This window comes from Pezoporus flaviventris, unplaced genomic scaffold (assembly GCF_033815535.1).
Source record: "Pezoporus flaviventris isolate CSIRO_AGI_PZ_B2104156 unplaced genomic scaffold, CSIRO_AGI_Pfla_v1 ptg000015l, whole genome shotgun sequence".
NCBI classification, from domain to species: domain Eukaryota; kingdom Metazoa; phylum Chordata; class Aves; order Psittaciformes; family Psittacidae; genus Pezoporus; species Pezoporus flaviventris.
The window spans coordinates 20,781,050-20,804,042 of record NW_026892563.1 but is presented as its reverse complement, the minus strand read 5'-3'; the positions used below and the strand labels follow the sequence as shown (position 1 = coordinate 20,804,042).

At 40.7% G+C, this 22,993-nt stretch overlaps 1 protein-coding gene across 5 annotated transcripts in view; it reads right to left on the bottom strand.

The window, feature by feature from the left end:
- Nucleotides 1–1,556: 1,556 nt before the first annotated feature.
- Nucleotides 1,557–22,993, bottom strand: part of APP (amyloid beta precursor protein) — a 205,165-nt gene continuing 183,728 nt past the window's right edge. For all 5 annotated transcript variants that reach the window (XM_061453749.1, XM_061453748.1, XM_061453752.1 and 2 more), the window contains 3 exons: nt 13,640–13,740; nt 10,465–10,611; nt 1,557–2,812 (listed from right to left, as the gene is read on the bottom strand). In XM_061453749.1, coding sequence (XP_061309733.1) covers nt 2,711–2,812; nt 10,465–10,611; nt 13,640–13,740 — 350 coding nt within the window. In that variant the 3' untranslated portion in view covers nt 1,557–2,710. The remainder of the gene's footprint in view (nt 2,813–10,464; nt 10,612–13,639; nt 13,741–22,993) is intronic.

The window sequence follows — 22,993 nt, the reverse complement described above, 5'->3', positions numbered from 1 at the left end:
ATTATCAACAGGATTTGCTCTAAAGGCCAGTGGCCCTCTGTATCTTATGGATTACAGCTCTCCTAGAAAGAATTTTCATAAAGCTCCATTAATGAGACCATGCTAAATTGAATTATGTCCCGTCTTCCGCTCAAAGTGGGATTTTAATATGATACTGGACGTGCACACAGAGAAGAGTCTTATGTATTCCTTTCTAGGGGTATGCATGACCTGTACAACAAGACCTACACAGACAGACACGGACCTAACCCTAAATATTTGTAAATTAAAAAACAATAATTTGGTTGTTCTGGATCAGTTTGGGACTCCTGCTCACCATCACTCATTATTCCTGCCCAAACAGCCCAGCTTTAAAATCAGAGATAGTAAATTCTCTGGGGACACTGGTACTCCAGGGCTCTGATCCCTTGAACTGACTTCCCCTTGATACAGCAGGGATGGGAGAGCAGAGGGAATAAACACCCGACTGGTGACAGGCAATGGGAAGCTCTGAAGTTTTTCCTGCTACTAGTTCAGAGTAGCAAGTGCCACTTCATCATCCTGCATCCTTGCAGGTGGCTTGTGAAGCTACCTGCCCTGTCTGTCTCCTTGCTGAATGACCATTCCTCCTGCTCAGCCAGCCAGCACAACTATGTCGCAGGTCAGCAGAGTTTTGTGGGAGGACATGGATGGGGAATGTAGAGTCAATGCAACAGGGCTGGAAACTGCGGTTTTCTCTTAGCCGAGACTCAGCTGCTCACCTGAGGTGTGCAGCCTCACAGCTGCCACGCTTCATCTTCTTGTGGAGAAAAAAGCTGCAGGCAATGCTGGAGAAGAGGCTGCCACGGTTTGCAGACAAACTGAGTTAACAAGAGCCTTTCCCTGGACAGATACTGCTATCTTTATTCTAGTCCTAACTCTTTTCTAAGTCCTGGTTTATCTAGCTCATTTGCTGCAGAGAAAGAATAATTACCTTGCTTTCTCATGCAACACGCATCTCCAGTTTTGCTTCATGACCCAGCCTGCAGCTGTTAGCTGACCTCCAAGCTCAACCTGAAGTGTAGAGGCCACCTTGAAGATCAACGGGTCCACTCACCCACCACAGTCTCACCTCTCAGCAGACAGGCCCTGTGGCACAGGTTGCTGTGCTGTCCCTCACATAGAGGGACAAGCACTGAAGGAAGCTCTCAGCCATGCTTCCAACCAGCAATGAGCAGAAGGTGCCAGGCTGGGGTTTATGCACCACAGCTCACCATCAGCTTTGTCCTCTTCCTGCAGCTTTTGAGACAAACTAATGGTGGTGCTGTTTAACCCTCCCTAGGCAGCTGCAGTCATGGCTCAGTACCGGGCTGGATGGTCGTGCAGCCTGCGAGGCTCTCCTCCACGTGTTCACCTATCAGGCACATTGCAGGGCATTACCTTGCCAGAAAGCTGGCAGCAGCAAAGCAGCAGTGGGGTGGAACTTGCTGACAAGTTGCTACTGGGGATGGATGGGGAGGCAGGTTAGTCATTCACACCACACTCCTGCACGAGCAAGGGTGGCTGGTCAGCACAGAAACACACCACCACAACAGGGCTCCTCCAGGAATGTATTTATTTACATTAAAAGACTATTATACAAACTGAAAGAGAGGAAAAGGAAAAAAAAAAAGAGAGACAACACCTTAGTGAGGCAGGAGTGCTGAAGTCAGCGCCCCTCACTCCCCACCCCATCTTGCTGCCACCTTCCTTCTGCTCTGGTCTGATTGTGAGTGCCGCAATCCTTGTAGGAAAACCCCTTCCCAACCCTCTCAATGTGAACATCCATGTTTTCTGTTTAAGTGGCTTTCAGAATCATTTTCTGCCTCCAAAGAAAACTCTTGCCCAAACTATTTTTCTTAATTTATTTATGTAACACAGTGTAGAAAGCTATCAATTCATAAGCAATGGTTCTGTACAATCATCCTGCAGAGGATCCCTGTTAATTTTCGACCAGCAGGCACTTTCCCCCCCAAGAAGTGCTCACAATTAACAGGGATTCTTTTTAGTATTTTTTTTTAGATCAAAAAGATACATGGAAAAGAAAATAAAGTTTACCTTTCAATGCCTAAAGTGTGCACATAAAACAGGCACAAAGAAACGAATGTGTATTCCCATGATTCCTACATCACTAATACAGCAGAGGCAACAATCTGTACAATAAAATGCAGCTGCAGAGGAAAGGAATTTCAGTAACTCATCTGGAATACTTTTTAAAAAATGTTGGTTTACTTTAAAATGCATAGTGATCAGAAAAAAATGCTCAGCAAAGAGAAGCAGCTAAACCCCCACAGACACAGAAAGCATCCCCCATCAATTCTTAAAGCATATTTCAATTAGGACTTAATTTTGTCACAAATCACAAGAATAATATACAACTGGCTAAGGAGCTACATGATAAATAATTGGGAAAGAGAATCTATCCATGCACTAGTTAAATACAGCTAACCTCTTTACAGTACACAAAAAACATTCATTAATAATGTAGTGTAAAGACTGAAATGTAAAGAGAAAGAGAGAGAAAATACATTACTGATTTTATTAATTCAAGTTCAGGCATCTACTTGTGTTACAGCACAGCTGTCAAAAGGCGAGAATGAGTAAATAATAAAACAGAGTGTTTTTCTTTCTTTCCACATTATTCTATAACAGAACACCGATGGGCAGTGAAGCAATCATTCTGCTGTCCAAATCATGAGGCTGCTGTGGTGTCCTAATTCTGCATCTGTTCAAAGAACTTGTAGGTGGGATTTTCATAGCCATTTTGCTGCATCTTGGAAAGGTGGCGCTCCTCTGGTGTCACTGCAGCATCCACCTGTCGTGAGAAGAAAACACCACCATCAGATTCTTGCTTCATTCACAACATACCCCACATTTCCCCACGTCACAGCCATCCAATGTACTTCATATCCTCCCCTGTACATTTGGGCAGAAAGCATTGTATGAAACGCAAGACAGAGTCTGTTTGACAGGTTCTTCCCCACCCAAAAGTAAGTTAGATCCTGAGCCAGCTCAGCCCAAATATCACATGAAAGTCTAAATAAAAGTCTAAAATAAAGGTGGCTGGCAAGTGATAGGGATACTTCTCCACTAAACCGAGTATTAAACCCAAAATCTGGAGGCCCTTGTTTTGTCTGAAGAGACAACTGTCTCTGAAAGCTCTTCTCTCGAAGTTACACAGGACTGTGAGCAGCATCATGACAAAATCAATAGAAGGCCCTGCACCCAGCAACAAATGAGAAACCAGCAAACAGCTCTGAAGAGCAAAAGGTGTCCTTTCCAGCTTGGACAGTCATGGTTCACTTTTCAGACAGAGTAACATGCAGGAGAAGATAAGGCAAAAGGAACAATTCTGCACAACAGCTGCAGGACTTCAAAACCAGCTGACCAACTCATCAATGCCAGCTTTGGTTTCTGTTGTCTGGCTCAGGAAGCATGCTACTCCACCGACAAAAAAGGAGGTATGTTTTGCATCTCCCCACTAGTCTCTCATTATTAGGTTTCTCCCCCCCCATGGATATATATCGGTATCTATACTTAGAACCAACTGCACCTCAAAAGAAAAGAAAAAGCCTGCTTCTTAGCTGAAGGAAGTGGCTTGAAGCTGCCTTCTGTCTGTGTTGCGCTCTCAGATTTGTGGAGGTGCTGTGATCTCAAGACCAAAAAAAAAAATTAATTGGGAAAAATGAGGGTCACAAGAAATGACAAAAGTAGCCAGGCACAAAGTGAGCAAAAGATCCCATTGCACTCATGGAAATAGAAATCCTCTAGCTCCAAGGCTGAGCTTGGTTCAGTTTAGTGACAAAAAGCTTGATGTGTCTGCACTGGTTTAAGTATTTCTACTTAACAAAAATTGACCTTTCTTGATTACTTGGAATGCAGGCATAAAGACAGCTCAGTCCAGACTTCTCCACTGAATACCTGTGGCAGCTCCACAAATTATTTTCTTCCTTCACTGAACATTACAGTAATACAAAACTCCATCAAATTAGAGAGGGCAAGAACAGTCTCTAAATGTTAATGAGGTATTTTACCTCTGCCTTACAAGCTCAATATCTGTTGTGTATTCAAAATCTACCATACCCTGGCTATCTTGCTAACCACCTATGAATGCAGAACTAAGCAAGCCTGCTTGTCAGCTATTTCACTTGCTATCTGGTATCTCCAGTGTTTGACAGCTCTTAAGAGAGAAGATAAAAAGCCAATTTTACCTTGTTAAAATTTAACATCAGGGAAGTGCCTAAAACTCTAGGTATGCACATTTTCCTTTGGATATGTAGTGACCTTTAGGAAAAACATCCATTTACATTTAGCATGAAAATAGCCTTTTAGATAATGGAAAGTGTATTATCTCAAGAAGCCTTACACAGCAGTCTCACTCCAATCTTTAAATAAAAAAGTAAAAGAGAAGTACCTATGTCTGATACTTATTTAAAATCTACTCTACAATATTGGAAAGAGCTTTGTGAGCACAGACCTATGACCTTTGGTAAGTTGTTTCCTGATTCCTTGGAGAAAGATTAAGGTTACGTCCTTCCATGACTGGGACAAACGCAGGCTGTTCAGCTTATTGAGGTTGGTTATACCACAGTAGCACTGTTCCCACAGTACCACCAGAAAATGGCTCCTGTCAGAGCCATCTTCTCTCCTGATGGTCTTTTGTCTGTTTCTGAAGAGAAGAAATAGCTCTGTGTGGCACATGTATTGGACTGCTCAGATGAACTGCTAACCCCAAATCTGATCCATTTTCATATCTGTGTCCCTTCCAAATCGCCTTGCCCATGTTTCAACTCTCAAACTGCATTTTCAATCAACACTCTTTCTTCCATCAAATCTCTTTTTCTTACACAATAATTACACATTTTTGTGAAATGCCCAACTTTAAGGGCCACATACTGCTTTTGCTTGCAAGCTGCTGTGAAACTCTGTAGCTGGGAGTCTTGAGCTTTCCAGCAAGCCCCTGACTCTTGCCGGCAGGAAGCAGGATGCCAGGCAGAAAGGATCACTGACCTAGGCTAACACTGTGCTGTGTTTCTGATCCTGCAATGTAACTTGACCTTTTTTGTTGTTAAAATACTCCCATTAAAGGCTGTCTTCCCCCCTTCCTCCCCCCTTTTTTTTTTCAAGTTGCATTTGTGTGGAGTAATTCTCTTATGCAACAAGATGCAAATCCATCTATTTCTTCACCTTCTGTGACATGCTCTTAGGCAGTGAGATCCTGTTTATAGACAAGTCACTCTTTAAGCTACTCTTTATAGATTTCCCTTTTTTAGACATCTGGGGGGGGGGGGGGGGGGGCAGGACAGAACCCGTTTTTCTTTCCCTGCTCCCTCCCTCTCCAAAAGTAACAAAAGACACTTACTTTCCTGAAAGTTGCAAGCTCTTCCTAGCCAGCCCACATGAATGGTGAGTGCTCAGCTTGGCTGTCTCACAATCATTGTGATCCATCAAGGACAAGAGAACCCCAGGGAATTTCACAGCCGGTTTCCTCTTCAACCTCTACACCCAAATCCCCAAGACATTCCTGTACGACAAGGTGCTCAGCAGCCAGCATACAGCTGTGCACTCGCATTTTAAAGACTTGTCCATGTCTGCCTCTGAAGCCTCACCTACGCCCAGCAGAGAAAGCAGTGGTGGGGCAGGGTGAGAAGTAGTGAGAAATGCTATTGCTGTTTGTCAGAGCACTGGTTTTCAATGTATGTCATCAGTGTAACAGCAGTAGGTCCTAACAAAACGACTAATCCCTGCCCTGAGGATCACGCAAATTTAACAGCGTTAACTACTTCCGTTGTGACAATGATGCCATATGCCACTCCAGACTGCTGCTGGAGTTGTCACTAACATGGCTGCAAAGGGAAGTACAAAGCAGGGAAAACAGCAAACGTCCGTGTAGCCTTTTTCAGCACTTACAGAAAATAAGAATACAAAGCAAGTGCACAGGAAAAAGCCACCCTTCCTTTCATTCTTGAAGGGGCTGCTGCAGCATCAATTCAGTCCCGGTTCTTGTGCACAATACCATGCTACTGAAGCGTCTACTGCTTCTCCAAAGCAAGAAGCAAGACCTTCACTATTCACAAATAAACCCACTGACAGATTCTTTTCTAGCATGAAATTAAAGCACAGTATGAAGCTCTGGGGTTGAAGAATCAGGAAACTCTGTGTATTGCCTGGGAGCATCTTCCTTTCTGGGAGGCTCTCCCACTAGTATGGGATGCAGAGGAGGGGTATGCCAGAACCTGTGCTGTACTTCATATTTAAGCTCCAAACAACACAGTATTGAACTCTGTACCCAGCTAGCTTAAGCCTCCCACTCAGCACTTGTTATTGAAGGACCAGAAGACATGATAAGCACACAGCATAAACCTGCTTGTGGCAAAGAAATGGGCTAAGACAATGTTGTGGTTTAAACCTAGCCAGACAACTCGTTCACTCACTCCCAGTGAGTGGTGCTGGGCTGGAAGCAGTCGAGGCCCGCATCCCCCCCCGCGGGGGCTCTCCCCTTCCCCACTCCCAGAGGAATGAGGAGGAGGATCAAAAGAGTGCAACTCCCACGGGTTGAGACAAGAACAGTCCAGCAACCAATGTACAACACAAATCACCACCGCTACCACCAACTACAACAATGATAAGAGAAAATAACAAGGGAAGAGAATACGATACCACTGGCCAAGAAACGAGTCCCACCCGGAAGCCTGTGTCCTTCCAGGTAACTCCCAGTTACCCCCCACCCCGGCCATGACATGCTGTGGTATGGAATACCTCCTTGGCTAGCCTGGGTCAGGCGCCCCATCTCTGCTTCCTCACGGCTTCCCCTCCTCCCTGGCAGAGCATGAGCCTCACAAAGTCCTTGGTCAGGGTAAACATCACTTAGCAACAAATGAAAACATCGGTATTATCAGCACTGTTCCCAGGCTGAAAGTCAAAACACAGCACTGCACCAGCTACCAAGAAGGAGAAAAATTGACTGCTACTGCTAAACATAAATAAAAGAGAATCAAAGAAAGAGCAAGGCAGAAGAGAGTAAAGAATTGACGAGAAACTAGAGAAACTTGGAAGAAAATCAGGGAGGAGAAAGACATTATGATAAAATATGAGGAAGGACAGTAAAATTAGGCTGAATTTTTAATGCCCTTGCACAATATTCCATATTAAACAGTTTCACTTTGATAAAACCAGTTTGTAGTGAAAGTCCAATAACCTCTGAAATGCGGCATTTATAGATGAAAGGGATTTACTGAGGCTCCTACTTGCAGTCAATTTTTTTCTTTAAATTTCCTCTTTAGCCTTCAAAATGACTAGGGCTGGTACTTCCTCTCCTTCCTGCAACTATCTGCTGCAGGGTAATCCATCTAGCCGCCAAACTATGTGCGCTATCGCTCATCCTCAATGTCGCCTTTTCTACTCCCTTTTACCCATTTTGACTCTGCCAAACTCTTCCTCATGTTCCTTACAACCTCTGTCCTAGGCATTGCTCTGCCAAACAACATGCCCTGAACCAGATTACCTCCTTGTCAGTAAATCCCTAAAGCCCTTCATCATTTTAAGAAGCTTTTTGCATCCATTATAGAGGTGACAGAACTTGAACACAGCATGTAAGAGGTGTGGGTACTCTGGTGCTGCTGAGAAGCAGTCTTGAGACTTCTCTTTTCTACAACATGATGCCTCTTGAGAAAACAGCTCGGATGGGTATATAACCTCTGTTGAGACTGTTTGTCCATCTATCCCCTTCTGCTCCATCAGCCTATGGATCTTTCACAAAGAAAATCTTAACATTGAGTCAGGAAGATGGCAATGCTGCAGAAAAATTCACATGCTGCCTCTACACACATGGGGTATATCAATAAAACAGGCAAGACATGCTGGCGGCCCTCAGAGATTGACTGAACACAATGGTAAATGGATGTTGCCTAATACACACCTGCAGATCAGACTCTTGAGAGAAGGGCTTTGGAGAGTACTACAGCAATTTTAGTATCATCTCTGCTACTGCTGTGAGCCCTCCCATTGTCACCTCTCCCCACGTACTCCTGCTGGAGGTGCTGCCTCCATAACAAATGAGCTTCAAAGAGAAGATTCTCACAGAAGACAAGCTGAGACAGTCAGCCACTGTCCAGAGCACAGGAGAGGTGAGAATCTCTCTTTTGCCACCTGCTTTCATGGAGTAAGTAAACTCCTGCAGACAGCTCCTATGTGCACACATAACAGGCAATGTTCAAACCCTCAGTCAGTTATTTACTTAGTGGTGGAAGTCTTTTCCTTGAGGAAGCTGAAACATTTTTATTCTCAGTTGTGGGAGAAAATCATTATGACCCTTTTCAAAACAGGACAAATATATTCCTCCTCAGAGCTTCAAAAAAGGCTGATTTTTAATAACATCTATTGTTACAGAAATCATAGTGAAATGAGAAGTAGTACTACAGGATTGACTTTATGGAAGACAAGCATACAGGTGGAACAGGACCTCTTTTGTAATCTTGCATCCATTATCACAGAGTTGAATTCTCACAGTAACTTCTGACATGCAACAAACACGTTGCAAGATTTGTTACCATACTCTCAGCCAACCTAGATCTCACATACAGTTATTTTTACATCAAGTGATTTTGCTCTTTCATGCTTTTTGTGCATAGCACATTAAAGGTGTGCTGCTGCTAAATAGATTAATCCTCTCTAGGATGGATTCCCTCCCTCCCAAATAACTGCTACAAAATTTTCACCAACCTAGGAAAATATAGATGTTATGCCTTTCTTGCAGGCGAGAAGCTCAGACAGTGAGGTTATGCAGTGTGCCAAGAAAGACCACAGAGCAAGTCTGGCAGAATGAGGAATCACGCCTGCCAATGCCAGACACAACGCAGCAAATCTACAAGGCAAAACCATCTACAGCGTGGTACTATAAATCGACTAATATCTTGGTACATCCACAAGCTATGGCTTTATGGTTTTATCTGTAAATTGTTTTTTATTCCCTAAGTGATAATGTCATTTTGACATGAATTACTTGTTCAGCTTGTGCATGTTATTTCTAGTCCAACATTTCCAAATTCATTGTCACAGAAGAAAGTCTGTAGGAATCCAGGATTATCTTTGCCATGCTGTTCTATCAGGTGAAGCTCACCTGAAGTTTTAAGGTGTTACTGCAGTAATGGTCTGTCTACATTCAATGCTTGATTCAGGCCTTTGGCCTAGCAAGCCTCCTGCCCTATTCTGTTGTCGCTTAATTCAGCCAAAGAAGGGTCTGATGTGCAACTGCTGGCAGCAGCTATCAACTTTGTCGTTTAAAACTAAAACCTGTTAAAATTTTCTACAAAATGAGCTGGAAGCTTTCATACGGAAAGTTAAAGCTGAAATTCTTGTCTGCTATTTCCTGTCTCTTGGTCCAATATTCTGCTATCCACTCAAATCTCACCCCAAACAGTTGGTGCTCTTCTGACCATGTCTCTTTGGAAGCTTTCAAACCACATGGGCAACCACAGCATGGATGCAGGGATGCACAAGCACTGCGCAAAGGCTTACTCAAGTATTTTTAAGAAGTATTTTTAAGACCCTGCATTGCCCCAGACAACGGAATACATGCATCAGGAAGCATGTATGTCTCTAGCAAGACCTAGGTTCATTTGACTCAAGGTGAAATCAACATAACAAGACCTGGAAGGAAAAACACACATCTCTAGTCCTTGCTAGCACAAATACTATTCACAAACCAGACACTCACACAGTAAACTATGCACCAATATGCAAGAGGGAAAGTTATATGAACCCCCTTCCAGTTTTCATAATTGAATTTTTCTACTTACAGAGATCTTGTCCTAAATCCAAGCAACAGATGAAGCGTTTTAAGTTGCTGCAAACTGACCAAAAATTTACTTGCTAGTTTGGGAAGACACAAGGGTTTTCACTTTGAAAACCTCATATAAGAGTCTATGTATTATTTGTTTCTCAAACCTATGAGTTTCAGATTAGCCATAAATCAAAAGCTGTTAGTAGCAAAAGGAAATTTTGTTTACAGAACAAAAAGTAATAAGGTATCTGTATTGGGAAAATCCTTGTCATGTACAGCACAATCCACAGAAGAGCTGCCTCAAATGTTTATTTGCAAGCTAAATACAGAATTCTCTGCATGTGAACTCCCAACAACAGTAAACCCAGATTTTTCCTCTTGTGCAGTATCTGTTCATTACCTACTTAAATTTCCTATAAAATGAACCTTCACATTATGTGGTAATTGGTCTGGGATAATTCCAGAAGAGATATTTGTGGTTTTACCCAACTTAATATGGTTTATATTGTGCCTGCATTTACTAAATAAGGCAATTTGATTCCGCTCTGCTAGATGCAACTACTCCAACTCTGAACATGAGGCTTGCCAAAACCATGGTTTCTTCATTTGTAAATGTATTTATAGAGAGAGCAGTATGTTGACTGTGGTACATGTGACACCAGTTGTGCTTGGTAGTCTTTTCTTACCTCCACAACTCCATGATGAATAGATGTGTACTGCTTCTTCTTCAGCATCACCAAAGTAATGACAATGACTGTTGCTATGACAACACCTCCCACCATAAGTCCGATGATGGCACCTTTATTTGAACCCACATCTTCAGCAAAGAACACCTAAAAAGAAAAATAATGGAAGGTGGCTAATAAATAGCTCACTGAATATTTGGTTAACCTGTTCAGCAATATAAAGCCTGTTGAAGTATCAGTTATTAAACACTACTGCACGTCATTCCAGTAATTCAAAACTGGATCGCTATACCACAATGCTCTCACAGCTGGAGAAGAGCGATTTGTGAAATCTGGATTGCCTTTGGTGTAGCAGTGCGGTGGCTAAGGGGAAGACTCATCTCTTGTGTTTCTGCATCACACAGGTCTTAAGATAGCAGCTGCTTTTTTCTTGGGGAAGATAGTCAATATAATTGCAAAATGGCTGATAAGCATATAGAGGAGTAACCATAAAGCATACAGATTTTTAACTTTTAGAATGCTAATGGTTAAAGTGCTCACAAATCTACATCTATGTGGCTTGTTTGGACCATGCTGCGTTTATTTTATCAAAGAGTAGTGAAGACCTGTAGGACAACAGTGGAACTTGCACGCAGTTGAGGTTGCAAGAAGATTCTTACACCAAAGAGACAGAGTCCAATCATGCTGATTTAAGTGATCATCAAGGGATGCTTCAAGATTTTGCAGGGTAAGGGGAGACGGGTGATGACAATGCTCATGTGAGAGCTAGATGAGGTAACAGTTGTGTGAAAACACAGATCACCTGAATTATACATACTGATGACAACAAGGACAGCAAGATGCTTTACCATGCATCCAGTAAGACTGTCTTTCAGCAACAGGAGCAGGTACAAAAAATGGTGCTTGTTTTCACTGTCCTGTTTTGCATTCAAGCAATATGCTGGATTAGTTCACATCTATGCATATTTTACAAACCTTTTATCCGCCTGTCAATAGCAGCCTTTTACTATTATTATTTTTAACCAAAATGGGCAAAAAGGATTACATTCACAGAATTATAAGACTACCTCACTCTGAAAGACTAAATACTTTGACAAGTATTTAACAAAAATGCAGAGGGAAGCAGGAAACCAGCTGAGAATTACAATCAGCTGTATAACATTTGCACTTTAAGAAACACAACCTTCCTCAGACAGGTATTAAAGCATGCAGTATAAATATTTATATTGTTCCTAGTCATAGGCAAAAAACGTGTTTGAATAAGGTTAAGAATTCACTAGAACATGCACACAATGGACAGTGTTGGCATAAGCTGAAATGAAGTAGTAATTTCTTCTGACAATTTTACGTGCCCAGGACCAAAATTCTGTTACTGCACTATTTAGGAGCACTGTTGAAATGTCCCAGCTAATATACATGTGCAACAGAGGAAGGTCTTAAGCACTTTGAGCCATGAATACCAACTTAATGTACAGTTAAAACATGAACATCCATAAAGGAGAAAATCACCGCAATTTCAGCTCAATTCAGAAGTTTGTGTGCAAAATACAATGTGCAGCTGAATTCAAAACTATATCCTAAGGAGATCGTTTCAATAAATCCTACAGAGGAGGAAAACATAGATGAAAAAGTATTTTCTGTTTAATGCTTTTGAATTAAAGCTAATGGAGAAAGGCGTTGGCTAGGATATGGCATGTAGTAGGCAAGCAGTACTGTGTAAGGCATCACTCACTACTTTCTCAGAGATACTGGTCTCCCTGCTCAGTTTCAACCAAAAAGGCAACCTAGAGGACAGCTTGCCAATATTTAAGTAACAGCTGTACCTATGAATAAGAAGTATGGCATAAAATGCTTTAAAAAGTTGGAAAGATCCTATTTTAAGCACAACACAGATTACCCAAGTGCAGGGATTGCAACTCATTTCCTATCAGCCACTATGGTTAAGGGCTGCTTCCAGCATCAGACTGCTCAGGATCAAACCACTTAAACATTAAATGTTACTGCTGGGAAGTGCATATGACACTGGATCAATAACTACTGTGTGTGAAATACATTCCTGCATGTGCCTTCCCTTCAGTAAACTGCACGGATTTACTCCATCAGGATGTTTAACCCATCTGAGCAAGCATGTCAGAATTTCCCAAATTAGTGCTAATGCATTTTGGATTAGCTTGTCAAACTGGGAATTCTCAGTTCTCAGCATCAAAGAGATGGCAGAATATCTGTTCATGCAGTGATTGCCTAGTTCAAATGCAAATTTGAGTCCCACGTTAATTTTAATTTTCAGCACTACTTAGCTTTAAGAATATATTAAGAAAAAAAGCTTTCAAGTTTAATATCTGGATAATGAAAGTCATAGAACTGAAATCTCATAATGTAATATGCCTTTAAAAAAGAAGAAGTTGGAAAGGTTTGTAGTCAACATTGCTGTATGTGTTCTTCATTACTTATTAAGGGATTGAAAAAAGCTTTTAGGAAATACTTGTTCTAACTTACATTATTTTTGGTTGCTACTTTTGTGCTCATAAGAAACACAGTTCAAATGGGCAACATTTTGCTCCTACCTGCCCTTCACCTGTTAGTAATGTAATATACTTTAAGGAACAAAACACACAGATAAATCCAAGTATAATTAAGGCCAGTAGAGAATCTCCTCTTATCCCAAGCAGGCAATACTGTGAAAAGTTATGCTCCATGGAGTTCAGCCTCCTTCATGCACCACCACCACCTGTTCTGACAGTAAAGGAATCTATTCCTGAAACAGTGTCACTCTATTTCTTGCTGCATCATGCTGCGGGTCTCCACAGCACTTCTGTTCTTTTTTAAACTTACTTACCATTCTCCTCCCTCTGTATACCTTAAGTTACAAGACCATGACGGATGGAGGGTTTGACAAGCATTGTCCGTATGACCACATACAGTCACATGGCAGCGCAATGCAAGTACTATCAGAATTTCCTCTCACTTGAGACTTAATGGCTTTCTGTCCTCTCTGCTGACACTATTCCAAGTTTACCCTCATTTAAATGAGAACCAGAAAAATCACCATCTGTTCACTTGAAATCTTTCAGCATCCACATCACTCAAGAGGAAACATGGCCATAACTGAACCTTAGTTCAAGACCAAACTGACAACTCAAAATGGACACGTGGAAAGCACCGTTTGTTCACTCACCAGCTTTTGATGATGAACTTCATATCCTGAGTCATGTCGGAACTCTGCATCCATCTTCACTTCAGAGATCTCTTCTGTTTTAACATTGGTCAACCCAGAACCTGCATTGCACCACAATGATAATTCATTAAAGTCATTGACTCAATTACATTTTGCTCACTTCCACCATTACATGAGCAGACGGCAGTCATTCACGTGGAGGAGGTGTGGTGCAGTGTGAGAGGGAACTAGGAGGAAAGTGAGGTATATTGGATGCTTCAGTCCCACTGAGGTGACACAGAATGAGCTGGTAAAATTTCTCCTCTGTTGAATGTTCCTTAATCCACTGCAGCTATGTTGGCACAAGCGTCAAAGTCTTTCAGCATGAAACAATGCAAGAATTAAGCTGCAAGGGACCAATAAAAGTCTCCTGAATTGGCTCACAGGATGCAGACAGATCTGCTCTGACAGCCTCTTTAACAATGTCAAGAAAATTTGGTATTTAGGCTGAAATCTTCTTCCTCCCTAAACTCAGGCTGATGTAAGGAAAAACAACACAGAGCCACGGTGTAAGGTGGGAACCCCAGATACGACATTTTCGTGCTTCCTGTGGGTCTGTACCTTTTACGCAAGTGTGCACAAATAAGGGTTATTAAAATGTTCAAGTTTACACAGTTCTATCTTGGTTTTGTATTTTAGACTCTTCAGAATTAACATGATTCTAGTCTCCACTTTTGTCTGAGGCATGGTCATTGTCCTTGATTAGAAGCACACCGTAAAGCAAGTAAGCAAGGCTTGCAGTCATTTTTAATTGTAGATAATTTTCAGTCCATTCTCCCCTTATTGGTGTAAAGGGGAGATGCTACAGCTGTCTAACTGGAAAAACCAGGATTTTCTCCTAGAAAATAGCCTGAGGAAAAGGAACCAGCCTTAAAGCAGCTAAGCAGTACATCCTGTATGTGTGTCCTGAATTAATGTTTTGTCCTGAAAAGCTGGCTCTGGCTTATAAAGAACATATGGGTATTCATGTAGCTGGTTATTTTCCTGCTCAGTACCAGCTGATTGACATTTGTATTTCTTGGAGGTACAAACATGGCAGAATCATGGTGTTTATGAGATGTTATTTCCTCACCCTATTTAATACAATAAGAACAAACTGGCTCTAATTCCTCATCTATATTTATTTTAGCATTTTAGCACCCTGCTAAGACTTCCTTCTTAGTATTTTGGGCTGACCTTAGACTCTGATGCAGAGGAAGAACCTCTTTTTAAAATTCTCAACATTACGACTGCTCTTGTGCTCCACCGTGTCTCTGGACTCTCAATAAATTCTTGAATACTTCCATGTGCCAATGAGCTCCACAGTCTGAAGTAGCACTCAAAGAAAGAATTATTGCCCTTTTATTGCCTTTGAATGTGCAATTTCTTTTTCATTAAATGTTGATTTATTTGTGTATTATGAGTCAACAAGAACAGACCTTTCCAAGAACTTCTTTGGCCTGTACAGACAATTGAATTCAAAAGTTCTGATCTTTCTTTTCACAATAAACATGCAAAGGAGAGAACAAGAATCATCTTCATGCAGTGAAGTATTTATGGTTATTTTCCTGAGCAGTCTGACTGCCCATAAATTCTACCTTATGTCTTTTTTTTTTTTCTTTTTTAAGGAATAAAGCACTTACTTAAAGATCTCAAATTTCTTTATTAAGCATCTGATTTTTGATGCCACATTACTGTACTGACACAAGTATACTTTAACATTTATATATGAGAGCATTTCTAAATGTAAGAACCATAAAGTACATTGCAGTTTGAAAACAAACCATCATGTTCTGTCAATGAAATGCAGGAGAACATGGAGGTTAAGAAAATAAAGCCCAGGTGGTACCTGAAAAGAGGTTTAACATTCTATCGTTGAAGCAGTTACGGTTTTCCAGATTAAAATAGGAGTAAAATTTACTCTCCTTTGCACATTGTTTCAAAATAGCCTCTACACCTGCATCAGTGGGAAGTGAAGAAAATGAAAACGTGTTTCTGGCTCCACGCCTCTTCAACCCTTTTTGTTTTTAGGAACAAAGGGGATGGGGAAAAACTCAACAGTAGAACAGGAGTGTCTTGCACCAATTAAACAGCTGGGAGAAAGGGCTTTCCCAGGACTTGGTTCACTGCCCAGAGCTGTAGTGGCTGATGAGGCGGCCAGCTCCAAGCTACTTGCCATCGTTCATAGCCACACTTGCTGCATCTTTGACATGCTGGCAAAAGCACCACATGGAAACTTCCCCAAGGCAAGAGCCTGGGGAACTGCACAACACTCCTGCTACAACTGGCAAATTCACTGAAGCTATAAACATTGATTAGAACATATACAACATAAATCGGTGAAGAATCAAGTTGTCTTTTGTAGAGGGAAGTCCTGCCTCCCAAACCTCCTAGAGGTCACTGGAAGAGTTAGGAAGCACATGGGAAACAGTGATTTGGCTTGGATGACAAAGATTGAAAGGGAAAGTCCTATGTGAGTTTCCATAACTGATTAAAAGACAGGAAATGAAGTGTAAATACACAGCCATTTTAAACAATGGAGGAAGGTTACCAGCAGGGTGCCACACGGATCTGTGCTGTGCTGTTTGTAAAGTGATCTGGATAAGGGAGTGAATAGTGATGTGACAAAGTTTGTTGACAAGTAAGAAAAACAGAGGATAGTCAAAGTAAAACCAGCTGCAAAGAACCGCAGAAGGATATTACAAATTCTGAGTGCACAATAAAAGGGAAATTATATTCATGTTGATATAACGTAAAGTGGTGCTCGCAGGGAAACACAACCCTAATACATACACAACAATAGGCTCTAAATTATCTCTGTTCCACTCAGGACAGAGACCTTGCAGTCACTGTGGGTAATTCTCTGTGGGCAGTTGGCTCAGTAGCAGTCAAAAAGACAAAGAGAAAGACAGGCGTAATTATGAGGGAACAGAGAAAACAGAAAACATTGTTACAGTGCTGTATAAATGATGTACCCTCATTTTAAATCTGGCCACCCCACCTCAAACAAAAGCAGAACTAGGAAAGATAACAATGCAGGGAGACACAGACAATCACTGGTATGGAATGGTTTCGGTACATGAAGGACTAGACAAATTTTGAGTCTTCAGACTGGAACAGACAACCCAGGGGTAACACTAGAGAGACCTACATGACTGTGAATGGCAACGAGAAAATCTACACAAATAGTCATTCATTATTTCTTCTAAGAAATTACAGGTCATTAACATGGCTATGACACAGCAGATTAAAATTTAATGAAAGTATATAGATTGGCATAATGCAAAATTGGACTGTGGAACTCGTTGGCACAAATCACAAGGATGTCAGAATTTAAAGGAACACAAGCAAAAAAAAGAATGCTCCATCCACAGTTACTAAGAATAACAGTGACAATACCATTTCCAGTCCTAGAACCTATCAAATGCTGGCTGCCAAAAGCTCAGTGGATGTGCCAGAAGTGTAAGGCAGACATGAAGTCTGTAAGTACCCTGTATGCACCACTGCTAGAGGCAGGATAATGGACTTGGGAACTTCTGCTCTTGGGGTCTGACCACTTTTACTAAAAGCAAGCTACAATAGCTCAGACCATATGTCTTTGGTAGCTTCCGTTAAGCAGAGCCATATGCAGGAGTTACAACACCATTTCAGGGGGCTGAACAGGTCAGGAGCCTTCACATCAATGAGTGAGTGACAGAGGGTAAATTCATCAGTAGTCTCAGCTGCTGGAAAAGTGCAGGCTCAGGCTTCCCTAAAGCCACAACTCTTTGAGGGCTGAGTTGCCCCATCTAACAGCAGCAGTTGAGCTGTACTTCCAGCATGCAGTGGGTTAAACAATCTTTTGCCTTGATATCAGGCAGAAATATTTTGCTTTGGGCCAGGTGACGAAGGTCTGGTGGCCTACTTGGCCTTACCAATCTGTAAAACCTCCAGGAGATCTGAACACAAAGCAGGACCTGCTATTAGGAAGTTAATGACTAATTAAAACTTAGTTTTGGTAGCTAGCACAGGCAAAAGGTCAGAAACAGAAAAATGTTCTGTTGCACTAACAAACTTGATGGCAATTTTTTCCTTCCTCTTATCTCCCTTTGAGTTGAGGAAAACAACTTTTAGAAGTATGACTAGGGTAAACTGGCAGTCTCCTGAAAACAACTGATTACATAGTAAGAGAAGCAGGACTGTACTGGAATCTATTAAGTACCTGGTATGAGACAAAAATATGTATCTGGGACTATAAATGCCTTCCCACCATGTTACTTTACAGAATTTAGACTTTCTATTTAACAGGCTTCTATTTCCAATTAATTCACTTTCTTGTCCTGGTGACTACATCTTTAGAGCTACATGGTAAAATCAAAGCGTTATTTTTCAGAGGTAGTTACTGAAGAAGGAACCCTCATCAGAGGTGTGTGAATCAGGGTAAGATGCAAACAGGTAAGGGCTACTACCTATACCACTCTACTCTTGTGCTGAAGACAAGCATACAAAGAAAAGTTAACTATAAGAACTTTAATTCTGACACAATATAATGTTTTTCCACTAGCAAGTCTAAAGTACCCAAACACAAAAGCCAACATAAGGCAGGAAAAACGAGAGCAACAGCCTCACAAATAATGATAATTATTAGTGCTTTTCCTCATGAATTACATACTATCTTTAGGGAACTGTGCTCCTAATTACTTCAATTTAAAAATGCTACAATTCAGATGGCAGACATATTAACTTGCAACTCCTTAGAAAAATTGACAAAACTATTTAGCCATCAAAAACACAGGCTTAAAAGCATCTAGTAAAATCCAGCAAAATAAGCTATGATGGCACATAATTCTATTGCTGCCAATTAGCAATGTTAACTGCTTTTATACATACATGTGTACACATGCGCATGTGCGTGCACACACACACATTTCCAAACATCAAAGAGAGCAGCACATGGAAACCTTGTTGCTCCTTACCCTTAAAGGAAAAATAAATGGAAAAAAAACCCCCATGGAGTTAAAACCTACCCATATAAAATAAAAAAAAAAAGTAAGTAGCTACTTTAGTGAACACCTTATTCGTACACAGAGAGCTTCTGTGTTTGTGTAACATAAATTTAGGCTTTAAGAAGAATAAGGGTATAGAATGAATTCCAGCAAGGATGCAATTAGGTGTTCATTATCTACTACACTACTTGCTAACACTAGCAGTTAAGTAACAGCCTAGCTTTTGTTTTGCAAGGATTTGAAACAGTATTTAGCTGTGCCTATGGTTTTCCAGTTACTTTTAGAGTTAAAAATTAAACCTCCAAGTAAAGCACAGTTGAAACTACCAGACCTGGGTGGTCTCTACACAGAGAAAATGAAAGGTAGCATGTTTAAGCAACAGATGAAATGACCGCATTCAGGAAAATATTTAACTCCATGTCCATGAACTGTCTTTGAGTTATGGCAAGAACAAGAAAAGATTTGTTGAATCAAGGCCTGTTACAAGCGTAGTAAACAGCTTTATCTGGGTAAAGCTTCACCTACAATAAAAGGGTGGATGGAAATGAATTCAGTGTTTGAACAATTACCTGGGTAGATACCTGCATGTTCTTCCAACTATTATTTCCATATGACTCTATGACTTTGTACAGGCCATTTCACTTTGAAATGAAAGAAGAATGAAGGTTATATACTCAGTTTTGCAAGGACAACCCAAATATCCTTGAGGACTAAGTACCTGTAAGACTGCATGGAACTAAAACTTCCTGGTCTTTTCTAGAAGTCACTGAGTGGTGGTTTGCTTTAGCTTTGTGGATGACTACAGGGCTCTCAAATTGGAGAAAGCAGAACATAAGTGCAAAAAAGAATGCTACCTTTTTTTTAAAAAAGAATCTCATTGGACCTTAGTATGAGATATCCTTTCTAAGAATACCAGAGATTATTTTAAATGTGTGTAAAAATGAATAATCCAAATAAGTAAAATTTGGTAATCTTTCTGGTATGTCAATGCAGATGCTGTGCATATGCAGATAATTGCATTCACAGTTAATAACTATCTGATTTATAAAACAAAACAATCTAACAGAAAAAATCCATTAATGATTTTTACTTGGTAGCTGCAGACAACTGGTTTAAGTTAACCGTATCGAACTAATATCACTAAGAGAGGAAAAAAACCCTGGCCATTTCTGTCAAGAAAATCATAAATAATTCACTAAGCTTTATATGCCTTCACCTCATACAGATTGCAGCAGATGTGCTAATGATTCTGTAGAACAGCTATTGGGCTCAGAGCCTCTGCAACCACATATGAAAAAAACACCCTCAGCTTTCTATATAATGCAATAAAGACAGACATATAATGATTTATCAGCAGAAGGGCAAGAGACACAGAAGCAGCTTTATGTGCAATGTCTCCTCAAAACTGTTGACTGACTGCAAAAACAACCAACTGATGAGTTGGGAGAATGTAAACCAACCCCCAAACTAGACTACATGGAAAAAAGTAACACAGTTAATATAATAAAATCCTTGCATTGTGAATAGTGGTCGTCCTGAGAGTGATACCATTACAGCTGCTAGTGGAATAATTACAGTTGCAACTGTGCAGCAGATGATAACATGATCAACCCTGAACAAAGCACTGGTTGTTTGCTTTATCACCTTGAATTTCAGAAAATATGCTGATGCTAAGCAGCCTCCATTCTGATGCAGGTTCTCTAATCTTCACTCAGTTTCCAGAGATCAGACCTGAGGAATTAACATGAGTAAAAAGGATCTTGCTTATGAGTATTAAAAGATGCTTTTGTATGTATCTTTATGTGTGTATATACATAAATATATGTATAAACTAATCTCTACATATACACACAAAGAGAGAAAAGTTAATATTAAACCTAGAATTCGGCTGCAAGAAATTAAATGTTTGTCCTGAAAAAGCAACCTCTGGGGCACAGGCGATAAGAAAACACTACTGAAAAAAGCTGTTAGAGTTAGGCTATCAAGGAAAGAGGTACTTCTATTTGAAGCTCTTCCTGTGGAAGTTCTCAGGCTGGACTGAAGCCTTCTAATGTCTCCCTGTACACAGCAGTTTTTAAAGAGCAAGAAACATTATAAAGCTCTTATTTTGTGCTATATTAAAAACCAGCTCAGTGATGACTACTTAGTACATCTATTTTCCTTGCCTTTGACCTTTTTCAGGAAAGAGACAAGAAAGGGATTTAAGCATAATTCTTATTTTTGTTCCCCTATTTGTGTATTAAAAAGTAGAAGGACAGTATGTTGAAGCACTAGCCTCCTTTTTAAACAGTGGTGTGAATCATATAGATGTTGTATCTATACTAGGAAATGGAGGTCCCTCTGACAGTACTCTCCTCCTGGGACTGATGTAGATCAGATTCACATTCAATCTCTGACTGCTGACAGCCAAGGTGGAGTGCAACAGAGGTAGGGGTTGGGACAACTGGCTTAGATTTTACTAAATCCTTTACACTTGGCCCTTTCCTATAAGCTTTTCTGCTTAGATTTTACTTCTTCTGGCTTAGATTTTACTAAATCCTTTACACTTGGCCCTTTCCTATAAGCTTTTCTGCTTAGATTTTACTTCTTCTGGCTTAGATGTTACTAAATCCTTTACACCTGGCCCTTTCCTATAAGCTTTTCTGCTCTATGGATTGCACAACTCTACTTTTCCTGACTTTACTCACAGACTTGATTTTCTAAAGGAGAATCATGCGGTGAAATAACAAGACCCTAGTTATCACAAACACTACTAAGAACTGAGTATTTGCTCTTCTTTTCCGTACTGTGACCAAATTATCTCTCCTGTGGGAAATGCACAAAGGTCATCTGAAAGATTTTGATTATTAGTAAGAAAAATGTACTAATCATTGTAAGAATGTTGTATGGGTGAAAAGTGGTAAAATGAAAATGGTAAAGATTAAAAAGGGTGCTTGTTTCTATGTTTGCCATATTCCTTTCAGAACTGACTTTCTTCAAGGGTTCTGAAAACCTACAGGATATTCACTTGTTCTTATTTCCAGGCTTGGGCTGTTGCAGGTTGACATGACACCTGTTTTTTCACCCTAAAGAACCAGGTCACCAGCCTGTTCACTTGAGCATATCAATTAGAAGCGCAAACTGGAAAGTCAGGACTACAAAAAGGGCAAACCTTTCGGAAAAACAAGAATCTAGGCAATTAAAACAGAAAGTTACAAGCAGCTGCATGCATTAATCTGCCTCCAGGTCCCTCATTAATGCTTTTTCATTGTAAAATAATATGCTCATTTTTCTTTCTTCTTTTTTTTTTCCAAAATTAGCCTCAAACCATAAGAAAAGATACAGTGACTGCAAAACCCTCAGTATCTCTTCTCCCTTTTTAACCTGTAACATAGAAGTTTTATCTATAATTAGCAAGTAAAACAAATTTAAAGCACACAGTTTTAAACTGTCAGAATCCTTTTTGTATTTCACAGTTTAATTGAGACCTCACTTGCAGTACTGCATCCAGCCCTGGGGACCCCAACACAAGGAGGGCATGGACCTGCTGGAGTGAGTCCAGAGGAGGAGGCCACAAAGACACTCCAAGGAGCACCTCTCCTATGAAGACAGGCTGAGAGAGTTGGGCTGATTCAGCCTGGAGAAGAGAAGGCTCCAGGGAGACAAAATCAGGTGGACATTTATTGCCAGTATTTGTATCAGTAAGGACAAATTTGTAGAAGTCTGGACATGGTGACTAAAGGCATAGGAACTTAAGGTCTACCAACAGTGAAGAGAAAATGTTTTGCTTATTGTTACATTTAGCACTATTGTAAAGAGGCAAAATCCTAATTTCACAAGCCCATGTAATACACTTTATGCTGTGAAATTCAGAATGCAGGCACAGCAGTGAGAGATTCCAGTCTCTCAGGGAAGCAAGCATTATCTCTCTGCAGAGGAATGTAGCATGCATCCTTGCCAGGCTGGAGGGGTTCACTCTGTGTCAAAAGCAGAGAATGGGCCTTCACAGCACCTAAAATCTGTGCTAAAAGTGATAAAAGCAGCACAGGCCCCTGGACAGTACTGCTTTTGCACTTGAGCAGAGAACTGAGGAAACAACCCATGTGGTTTTCATAGTGCAAAAGTTACTGTATCTGCTGGAAATGTCAAGCCATAATGGTGACATGCTAAAATATTTTTTACCTCTCCATATGTATTATTCAGAAAGATCACTCATGACCTATGCTAGCCATACTTTCAGTATTATTTATATTACCCCAAACAACAAAGCACCCTGATAGAGCGGACTAGAACACACAATTTCACTCTGAAACTAGAGGGTGGCAGTGTGAGAAAGCCTGTTCTCTAGAGAACAGACACCAAAGGCTTCTGG